General features: G+C 39.5%; 1 protein-coding gene across 2 annotated transcripts in view; it reads right to left on the bottom strand.

Moving 5' to 3' along the window:
* Positions 1-422: 422 nt before the first annotated feature.
* The window catches only part of pvalb6 (parvalbumin 6), a 51,272-nt gene continuing 39,928 nt past the window's right edge, over positions 423-11,766 (bottom strand). For both annotated transcript variants that reach the window (XM_003443136.5, XM_005468346.4), the window contains exons 2-5: positions 3,967-4,032; positions 3,036-3,168; positions 2,802-2,911; positions 423-1,186 (exon numbers count right to left, since the gene is read on the bottom strand). In XM_003443136.5, coding sequence (XP_003443184.1) covers positions 1,161-1,186; positions 2,802-2,911; positions 3,036-3,168; positions 3,967-4,027 — 330 coding nt within the window. In that variant the 5' untranslated portion in view covers positions 4,028-4,032 and the 3' untranslated portion in view covers positions 423-1,160. The remainder of the gene's footprint in view (positions 1,187-2,801; positions 2,912-3,035; positions 3,169-3,966; positions 4,033-11,766) is intronic.

Raw genomic sequence — 11,766 nt, 5'->3', positions numbered from 1 at the left:
CAATTGTGCTAATGGCCCGACAGCATGGTTCTCAAACTAGTATTGCACTTTTGAGTAAAGGCTCTTTGGCAAATGGGAGATATGGTCTTTTAAACTTCCACTGGATTTACACCCATAATGTGGCCTTGCAGGAGATTCCTCTGTAATCTGTAATTGCGGCTAGGTTTTGTTTATGCCACAGATTATATCCTAAGAAAAATTATAAAAATGATACTGTGTGATCATTTTAACCCCTTTAGACACAGCAGTTAGTTTTTGAAAGTACACCTTCTCATACAATATTAGGTCTTTTCAGCTGATCTGCTTGATAAAGGAAAAAGTGACAGAATAGAGGAAGGGAGAAAGAAAGAAGGACAACGAGATTGAAAGTGTGAAATCAGATAAGAGTCACATCAAAGGAAGGAATTAACAGAAGAGACTTAGTGAGTCAGCCTTCTCAAGGCTTTTCTTTTTTCCACTTTATTTTATTCTTTCACAGCTTGACTTCTTTCTTCTTTTGGTGTGTTTTACAACAGCTCATTACCAGAGGAGAAAGGGATGGATGGATGGCTAGATAGATAGCTAGATAGATAGGTTGATGGTGTGGGAGAGGACAGAGGGGAGCGAATGCAGTAAGGGGCACTGAGCCAGACATGAGTAGAGAGAAGAAGAGAAAAAAACGAAACGTAGAAGAAAAGAAGGGAAGAGAGAGGAAGAACTGGTTCAGGGAAATTGAAAGCTAGGAAAGGATGCAAAGTCAGAAGTAGAGAAGGAAATGAGGGTCTTTCTTTTATAATCTCTGTTATCTTTATATATCTACTTTATGCTTTACAATGTAAGTTTAACTCCTGCAGGCATGTTTTTTAATCTATACATAAACAGAAACAAGAACAGTTTGTATAAAAAGGATTAAATAAATAGGGTGAATACGGCTAAAGGGGAAACTTGGGAGGTGAGGAGGTTGCACAGCACAGCCTACTTCAGTGCAGCATTGTGTTTCGTGAAAACTGCAGGTGGGAGGTGTTGAGGAGAGGAGTGATCGGAGTGGGGATCGGCTTCAGCCTGGTGGGAAGGAGAGGTGTAGGTGCTGGCGGAGGTGGAGGAGGAGGGGGAGGTGGGGGGATTGCCAGGATGTGGTGTTGGTTGCGACGTGATCCTTCGTTGCAGTGGGAGCAGAAAAATTATTCTTTCACAAGGGCAGTAAATTCTGAAAGAGAAGGAAAAAACCACAACCTGTCAGGAGTGTGCGAAAACAGCAAAACATCGAAACGCTGTTGAGGAGCACGTGCAGACAGGTTTATTTAATGCACAATGCCAAGTTGATACCATGTCAATATCAGAAGAAGGTTTTGAGACTTATCTGCATCAAACAAGTTATCACATGCATGCCTCTAAAAATCATGTCACACTGTTATCTCTGGGTGGGCAGTTGAATTTTCTTGAGCTTACAAAAGAAAAAATGTTTCTTTTCTTAAATACTTCAATCAAACACATTACAAATACAGAATTCTGTTTGTTTGTTTTTTATAGGAACAACTCAGGCCTTTAGAAAAGAACAAGACCTCAAAAATACGTAAGATAAGTAAAAAAGTGACTGTGATTTTTTTCGTTTTTCAAAGGCCCTGTCCACACGTACACGGTTTTTTGATACACAAATTTTTTCCATGTGTTTTGGACTGTCATCCACACAGAAACTGCAATTTAGATAACTGAAAACCAAGCTTTAGAGAAAACCTCTTCCAGGGTGAATGTTTTCACAACCTGAGATTTTTATCTTGCAACATCAAAGATGGGAACCTTTATCGCCTTTTTTGACATCAGGCTGCACACTGTAATATTGTTTCATCACCATCTGTTGCTTTGGCATGCTTTTTTTCCCCCAACGTTTCCATGTGGACAGATTTTTTTTGAAAAATCCTAATTTTAAAAAATACCTGTGTAAGTGTGGACCTGAGTTTTCCGTGAGTGGGCTGATGATTCCTATAGGCGGACCCACCGGTAGACAGACATTTGTATGAATTCTGCATCTACCATGGATCTCAGCTTTTACATAATCGTATGTTTTCTATATTCAGAAGACAAAAATCATATCTGTCAGTTCTGTATCAGGGTTTAACTGTACATTCTTGTCGCTGTAAGGACAAAGATGTTCATCCAACCCTTTTGAACCACATGCCCTTATCTTTAGTTGACTATTGTGGTTAAGGTGTCATTTACAGTGGCTACATCCCCCACTGGTTTTTGAAATGAACAGATATAATTACACCATGAAAAAAAAATGCAGTTTGACGGCAGAAGAAACATATGGCCAAGTGGATATCTTGTATGGGTGTATGGGAGTTCACTAGGTCTTCTAGGACATAGATATCCCTTAAGTCAGTTTTAGTAGTGGGTGTAAAAGTGTCCAGATGAGTTCAAGATTCAGGATAATAGTCTTAGAAGGCCATAGAGCGTGGTTGCTGCAGCAGAGGTGATATACAGTAGCTTCTGTTTATGGATGCGATCACAACCGAACTGCTACGGCCAATTTCAAGGAGCAAGGCTAAATTGTAGTAGTGTGCTTTACCCTGAAGTTCAGGGCAAAAAAATGGAAAAACTTTTCTTAAATATGAACATTCATAGCCTTATGCTTAAAATCTGCCCTGATTGCTTTTCCTTATGTTTTTTCCTCATGATTTTATCCATGAAGAACTAAACACATACATAGATGAATGAAAATGGGAATAAAAAAAAAACCCTGCCATTTGGGTTTTTGGATTCTTTGTGTTTGGGCCTTTATTCAGAATAATAGAATAATTAAATGTATTTGTGTTGCTGTTTACCATCGACTCCAATCTTGCCGTCTCCATCCTTGTCAGCTGCTTTTAAAAATGCTTTGGTTTCTTTGTCTGTCAGGTCCCTGCCATCTTTGGCAAAGCCCTTCAGGACGAATCTACCAGAGGAAGCAAAGAAGATTGGATCTGTGTCACAGAATGCTTTTGTGTGGATAATTGTTACTCTTTTGGGGATTTCTTTACACACACGTGTGTTTGAGTGCATGTGTTAGTTTGTCTCACTTGAGTTCTTCCTCCTCTATGAAGCCGCTGTTGTCCGCGTCCAGCACCGTGAAGACCTTCTTCACATCGTCGGCAGACTTGGACTTCAGACCCACCATCTCAAAAAACTTCTTATGGTCAAAAGAATCAGCAACTGGACACGCAGAAAAACACAGAAGCCCCCCCACATCAGGACTTTGACGATTCCATTTAAACTCCTCTTGACGCCTATTAAAACTTGATATTCCAAATAACAGTGTGATTTAGAAACAATTGGATCTTCTAATGTTTAAAAAAGAGATGAAGCTTTTGTTGGAAACTTAAAGGGCATCAAATTCCCGACATAAGTAAGTGTGAATATTCACAAACTGTCAGAACATGATGAAATACAATGAAACTGCTATTTTCTCAAAGTGGAGGAAAGTTTCTTATTCTAAGGAGCTTGGAAAGAAAAGCGTCTGGACTTCTTTAAGTTGCTTGAAGACGTTTCACCTCTCATCCGAGAAGCTTCTTCAGTTCTAGGGTCAAATGGTGGAGAGTACCAAATTTAAACCCAGTGGGAGTATCCCCCTAAAGAGGGACAAAACTGAAGAAGCTTCTCGGATGAGAGGTGAAACGTCTTCAAGCAACTTAAAGAAGTCCAGACGCTTCTTTCCAAGCTCCTTAGACTACGATGACCTGGATGACTGAGAACCTTCACAGACAACGTTTCTTATTCCGTGTTGGTCTGGTTAATGAAGCCCAAAGGTGGAAAATTATTTTTAATAAGTTGAGTGTAACAGATGTAGAACGACAGCGCGTGTCATTGCCAGAAGATCCATCAGTTTTAGGTCATGGAGTTTTGTCTACCACAGGTTAACACTTACTTCTTATAAGGGAAAAAAAAACAAAAGTTCTGGTTCCAGCTTTTTGGGGACTAACTTTTTCCCTTCACAGCTGTGCTGGTACTCACCTGCAAATGCATCTAGAGCTTTCTTGATGTCATCGGTGTTGAGGATGCTGCTCATTGCCATCTCGGCTGTTGGAGGAGGATAAAAAAAAAGTCAGGGAGAGAGACTGAATCAAAAGAGAAGGACCGAGAGGGGACAAGGTTAAAAGCAAGGTCGCCAGAGAGCAGAGACAGTACTGAGACATTCTCGTATTACACTGGTGACACTCTAGAAATGGAGCAGGAAATCAGGACATGTGAGAAGGAGGTGATGAGTGACAGAATGAATTAGTGACAGTAAAAGAGGAGTGATAAAGGGAAAGAGGAGAATGAGAGGAGAAAGGTAGCCTGCTGTAGTAGGGTGTTGAGAGAAACGGGAAGTAAAGGAGGTTTGTTTGTGGCGTTTCAGGATGTAGAGCCGAGGGTGTGGAAATTAAAACAAAAATCAGGATGGAAGGAGAATACCAGAATGATGGAGACGAGCGATGACAGATGGACACAAAAACAAGTGTGCCTTTCAAATGTTTTCCATTTTATCTGTGTCATATCTTTGAGGTGGTAGGGATACAAACAGGGCGAGAGGCCAAGTCAGCGGGGGTTTAACAGGCCATATGAGTCCTCTGCTGTGTTTGAAATATCACCGGAGAATTCAGTTTGTCAGCCCACTCCAGATGGAGAATCTTCTTGTGCCTCGTGCTATGAAAGGTGAACCCTGCGCTAAACTGCGCTTTGGCTTTTTACTGCGTGTGTGTGACTGAACCTGATCGCTGCTTATGAAGTTGTCACCTTCCCGCTGACTTTGACTGATGCCCTCTTTCCTTATGTTGAGAGTGTAAAGACACGTGTATGGGATGTATACATTAGACGGTAAACACAAATCTGTAAGAGTGGAGGAGGAAGTCAGAAAGCTAGAGAGGAGTGGTGCTAAGGGGAAGCGAGTTATGTGTGGATTAGAGGAAGTAATTCTCTGATTTCACTTTACAGGCAGGCGAACCATAATGGGGTTTTGTGGGCAACACATTATTTCAAGTAGCCTGTGTGATCAATGAGTGTTAGTTCACTCACATCCACACGAACCTTTGCCTGAATGGGCAAATGTACGACTTTCTGCTCTATTCACAGTTCACCAGAAAAGTGTCTTAGAAATCAGGTGAATAATACATTACATTGAAATTAGAACATTAAATCACAGCATTTCAGCATGTCAGGTGCCGGCTATCACACAGCACCCCACACAATAGAGGTGCAGTGAATTTTCCAGACAGATGTACCAACAAGACTAACTTCAAATCCACAGCAAAAAGCCAAAGGTCAGCAGAGGACACCAGCTGAAGTGTTTTCCAGAGACTAACTAGTTGAGGACATTTACTAGATCAAATACATTTTATCTAATTTATTCACCAATTTTATTCCCTACAAATCAAAAATGATGAACTGGAAGAATATGTTTTTCTTTGTGTCCCACAAAGTTGCAAAAAATGTTTGCCTAGAGTACCAATGACATCTCTGGGAGTTTAGATCATCATAAATCTCACATTTTTGTACCTCAGATAAAGCTGCGTCACAGTGGGAGTTACAAATACATCAAAAGCCAAAGACTGTGTAGCAGGGTGTAAAATGGGAAGGCGTGGGGTCCCTCAAATTTCTAACACACGTTCAGCAGTCATTTCATTAGGCACACCTGTACAGCTGCTCATTAGCACAAATATCTAATCAGCAATCACGTGGCAGCAATTCATTGCATTTAAGCATACAGATGTGGTCAAGCTGACCTGCTTGAGTTCAAACTGAGGATCAGAGTGGTGAAGAAAGGTGATTTAAGTGACTTTGAACATTGAGTGTGGTTGTTGGTGCAGACGGATATACTGCTAATGTACTGGGATTGTTCCACATAACTGTGTCTAAGGAAGTAGACTTAGTTATGTGGACTGAAACAGAGAAAACATCTAGTGATTGCTGGTTCTCTGAGAGAAAATGCCTTATTGATGCCAGACATCAAAGGAGAGACTGCTTTGAGCTGAAAGAAGGCAAAAGTGATTGACTGACAGATAACCTCTCGGTATAACCAAGATACAGAGAGGAACATCACTAAACACACAACATCTCAAGAATTTGAAGCAGATGTGGTCTACATCAGCAAAACACCACAGCGAGTGCTATTTCTGTCAGCTATGAACGGGGAACTGAGGCTGACATTTGCATGAGTTTAGCAAAATTGGACAACAGAGGATTGGAAAATCATGTCATAGTCTGATGAGTCTTGATTTGTGCTGTGACCCTGGCATAGGAGGGTCAGGTTCAAATCAGTGGTGATGGTGTCCACCCATTTTCTGAAGGCTGATTTCAGCAGTATAACACACCATCTCACAAAGCCAAACTGGTTGTGAATATAAATGTGGACTAAAATCTCTGAGGAATGTTTCCAGCACTTTGTTGAATCTATGCCACCAAGAATTAGGGCAGCTCTAAGGACAAAAGATGGTCCAACTGGTGCTAGCAAGATGTACCTAATGATGTAGCAGTTCAGCAAGTGTACACTTGCAAAACACTCAAAGCACTGCCCTTGCAGCAGTTCCTGTATATATTGGCGTCACAATCACGATATTTTCCTATGAGGACACAAAAACACGTAGAAAGACAGAACGATTATCAAGGTGAAAGCAATACCAGCCACACCGGAACGCACGTGATCCCTAACGGTGTCCTGACACCTTCAGTTAACGAGCAATTAAATCTGATGCGTAGTTTGATTCAGATGCAGATGCCATGGAGATAATCAGCAAATCAGAACGTAATGTCACCCCATGGCAGAGCAGAGTCTACACACATCCTCTAATACCTGTCATTCAGTCGCGCAAGCAGATGTTAATAATAAAGAGATTTTTTATTCAGCGTCTAGCTTGCACAGATGGGAGATGAGCATAAGCAGAGCCACTTTTTAAAGTAGGAGGTCATTTCGATATAAATGCAGTGTTTCAAACAGCTTAACAGCAGCTTAAAAATTTAAAAATGAACGTGTCACTCTCAAAGATGGAGAAAGAAAGAGGGTGGAGGACAGGAGGAGAAGAGATGATTTTCAAGGGTAAAAACTTGTCAGCAGGTGACAGGTGATAATAAAGTGAAAATTTAAATCATATTACTTTCAGTTTTTTATCCAGTGTTGTTAGGACTATCTGATTAATCCAGATAATGAAATGTCTGTGAAAAATATTAAATGATAATAATTTAGAAGCTATTTAAGAGTTAGACTGTCAGACTGGTATAGGGCAACCAGTGGTGTTCATTCCACTGCAGGTTAAAAAACTTGACTGAAAAGCTTTAGTCACGTTTAAAATTATGTTGAGTTTTGAAAATGAAAAAAACAGCTGAGATGAATTAGCCAAAGTAAGGCTACATCCAGATGTACACAAGTCTTGTAAAATGCAAATGCAAAGATAATTAAGAGTTTGTCTCAGAATAATAATTTGCAGTCTGTTATTGTTTATGGTCCAACATTTCTCACATTTCAGGTTATATCACCACGTGTTCCTTTGGCATTCTCTTGACACAGTTTGACATCGTTTGGGTTTTTTGCCTTTTCATATAGAAAATCTTTTAAAAATTAAGTGGGTTTTTTTAACTCCTGTGTACGTGTAAACATAGCTTAAGATATTAAGTCAAATCACTTCTAAGGGTTAGCAGTTATGTCATTACTACATAAAGAAAAACACCAGCTTGTATTTAAGACAATAAGTTTCTATTTTGTACAATATACTTGAAATCTTCAGCCCTTTCATTTTAATCTAGTTAAGGGTTCAAAATATCCTATTCTGAGATTGTCTGAAACATAGCAACACTAACAAATTAACCATAATGCATTCACCAATTATCAACAAGTGTGCTTAATTTCATGGTAATCCATCTTCTTAATTTTTTAACATGGAACACGTTTGTAAGAGTCTGACTTCAAAGATTGGTAAGATGCTCTGGTGGAGAACTTTGAGAGTAGAGGGAGTTGAAATGTCTCAGCTAAAGTCAGGAATGACACTCCATCATCATTTTCCTTGGACCGTCATCAACACTGTGTTCTCTCTGTTCAGCTCATGATGCTGAACTGGCCAATATCACCCCTCCGTCCTTCTCACTGTTGGAAATACGGTCTGTATGACCTATACATTTCCGCAGGTTGCAAATGACTCATGCCGCCTGTTCTTTGCTGCATCATGCCTCAGGTATCACTGTGATTAATAGCCACAATAAAACTAATGTTTAGCAGCTCTTTATGTACCTTTATGACCTTTAACGGTTAAGCAAGCCTATCTTCAGAGTCATTTTGATTTCAACTATATACCAGTAAATTATGTGAATGATGGTTTTACATGCTGACTGAGCCTGTCCCCTGAAAGACACAAAAAACTGCTAAAAACCAAAAATCCATCTTTGTGATATTTCCTGTTACAGTAGCACATTTAACAATTCACCTTGTGAGGATGGTAAAATACATCAGAGTTAATCTATAGCATCCCAGATCTCTTTTAATATTCTATTACATAAATTAGGCATTACCATGTATTTTTTGGAAATGTGCAGATTTTCTTCATTGGTATCATTTTATTTCATTTTTAACGTTGGTAATGTCCATGTGATTTGAGGACGTAGATCACATGGTATTCGTTTTCTTTCTCATCGAAGCAATGATCTAATCAGCCAATCACATAACAGCAACTCAATGCATATAGACATGGTCAAGTTCAAACTAAGCATATAAATGGGGATGAAAGGTGATCTAAGCAACTTTGAGAGTGGCATAGTTGTTGGTGCCAGACGGAGTGGTCCGAGTATTTCAGAAACTGTTGATCTCCTGAGACTTACCATCTCTAGGGTTCATAGAGAGCCGTCTGGGAAAGAGAAAATATCCAATGAAAAGGTCTTGTCGATGAAAGAGGTCAGAGAAAATGGCCAAACTTATAGAAAGGCAACAATCGATCAACTACTTGTTACAACCAAGGTTTACAGAAGAGCATCTCTAAATAGTAACAGAAGCAGAAGACCACACTGCGTGCGAGCCCTGTCTGCTAAGAAAAGGATACTGAGGCTACAATTCACACGGATGTGCCAAAACTGGATAATGCAAGACTAGAAAAAGGCTTCTTTAAAAAAAAAAAAAAATCAGCTTGCTCGACTTTCTTGCAAAGTCAAATGAGAACATTTGAAAGATCAGGCGTGCCTGAAGTACACGATACCGGAGCCAGAATAGATCAGAAGGAAGCGGATGAAACTTGTTCTTAGCATAAGAGAAATCCACATACCAACAACTCTGAAGCTTATTTATAGGCACATTATATATTTGTTTTGTCAAATGTACTAATGAGTGAGGAAGGTAATTAGCAGATTTTTAAAAATGTGGAAAGATTGCTTTAACTCTAAACTTTAATGTCAGGGGATTTCATTCAATACCACAAAATTAATCTAAAATGAACAGCTATGCCAGCCATAGTAGCACAATTATTAAGAAGTCAACATGATCCATGTCCACAACAAGCAAAGTCCATTATGCATTTATGAATTTATTCATGTATTTCAAAGTGTGGACTCAATGACTGCTTAATGTTTTGCAAATCCCTCTTTGTATATTATTTGCTTCTTATTGTCATTACTTTTCTTGTAGTTTATTAAAATGTCAGATAATGAACCATTTGTAATTTTGCCTATTTAGTGTATACAGTAACACATTTTTGTGCAGGCAGTTAGCTCATAATTGGTGAAATGTTTGATTATTATTAGATGACATCTTTTGTCCGACTAAATAAACAAATTTAAAAGTTATTCTACAAAGACAGAACTTTAGAAAACGCTTCGTATTTCTTGAGGATAAGGTAACATCTCAAAGGCAGTTCTGGTTTACACAAGGCTTGCCCGTGAACCTTTTAAAGTGGGGAAAGACTTGGGAAGTCACATGACTCTGATGGTCTTGCTAGGTGTGGGAAACCCAACTATAGTGCAGGAGTGCCAACTCTCCAGTTTACAGTAACAGCTGCATGGATGTGTGAATATATTAGCGTGTGTGTGCGTGTGTGTGCGTGTGTGTGAAAGTTTTTAAATGTGTTACTGAGGTGCCAGGCAGACTCGAGTGAAGAGGTGGAATACAGGAAGAAGAATATACTTGCATTTCAAGAAACCTGAGCTGTTTGTGCTCATCTGAGAACATGAATCTGTGTGTGTGTGTGTGTTTGTGTGTGTGTGTTTGTGTGTGTGTGTTTGAGAGGAACTCTGTTAAAAGCTGAGGTAATATATGTGTGCCAGTGTGTGTTAGACTTACATAGATAAACGAAGGCAAGGTGCCCCTTCAGTATTACTGCAGTGTGAACTGAAAATGAACCTTCTTCATTTCTTCTCTTTCTGCCTCTCTGGCATTTTACAGCAATCTAACATTAAACAATAAACACATTATTGTGGAATTATTGTTATTATGTGACTTAAACACCCCTCAAGCTTTATGCTGATTTAACGTTTCATTACGATCGCCAACAGCGAGGTTTATTTTGTAATTAAAAACTACACAATTTTTCATTTAGCCTATAACCATACAGTGCATTTCATATCCCTACAAAAGATTCCAGTATTTAACATTTGTTATTCAGTTCCCTTAAAGGGTGCCAGCAGCTTTAGCTACACCATTAATGTGAAGACAATGAAGCACTCTGACGGGCCATTTTTTCCTGAAACAAAGGGAGCCCTCAATGATTTTCTTTCTCCCTGAAAGCGTTTAATCTGAATCGCCACTGATCTGCAAAATTACCTCAACCAGAGCTATCTGTTAGAGTGCATAAGACTGCTTATCGATTGTATACCGCTCCTTATGAGAAGAGATGCTACAGTGGTGTCAGTTCCATAACTGAAACAAACACACTTGTGCGTGCATGCAGCCATGGGTGACTGCAGCGAGTAAAAAGAGGATTTGATAAGAGCAGCAGAGGCATGGGGATCATCTGGCTGTTATCACCACTGGCCACTGTCTAATCCGCTGGCAGGTACGGGAGAGGATAGCTTAACCACACAGTTACAGCTTGCCATCAGCAACAGCGCTGCATTTGTGGTTTGCATGTGCGTATGTGTGTGTGTGTGTGTGTGCAGAAGGATCTGTGCATTCTTTTACAAGAAAATATTCAATTGCTGGTCATAGGAAAACAAAACTTCTAATCTAATCATAACAATGATCACACAAATATAAAACTGTGCTTTTTTTAGACATTTCAGTGTGCTATGGGGTGAATCTGTTAGTCTGAAGTGAAGCTTTATATACATGGGATGTGTTACTGTGTATTTCAAGCAGGAGACATGCATCTTTTTGCTCTTCCTGTACAGTAACCTTTTAGAGACCAGTATATAAGAGATATGTCATTTGGCACTTTAAATTATGCCAACGTGTAATAAGAATGTCTTGATGTGAAGCAGATACACCATTAATGACGGCCCACGAGCAAAGATCGCCAAAGTTGTACCGCTTTAACCGAGGGGCACAGTCCTGTGTCGTGTTTGCACTAAAAAACATACTCTGCCTCCTCATTAATTAAGACTGCAACCACTAAAGTATTGTTCTGCTCATTAATATTCATGGCACAGTTTAGTATGTGAGTAATATGCGACATTTTAATCATAAGCACATGGATTTATTCTCAAGAGAAATTTCCCGTACTTCATCAGCATTTTGATACAGATGCATTACCATGGAGCACGGACAGGATACTGCTTTCAATCTCATTAGGTGGTAATTAAAATTTGACCTTGACAGATTTCACAGTAAGCCGTGTTGCAAACCTGTGTCCTTTAATTCTGGCAGCAAAG

Source organism: Oreochromis niloticus, linkage group LG4, assembly GCF_001858045.2.
Source record: "Oreochromis niloticus isolate F11D_XX linkage group LG4, O_niloticus_UMD_NMBU, whole genome shotgun sequence".
NCBI classification, from domain to species: domain Eukaryota; kingdom Metazoa; phylum Chordata; class Actinopteri; order Cichliformes; family Cichlidae; genus Oreochromis; species Oreochromis niloticus.
The sequence above is the reverse complement of the archived record's forward strand: the minus strand, read 5'-3'. Positions and strand labels throughout refer to the sequence as shown.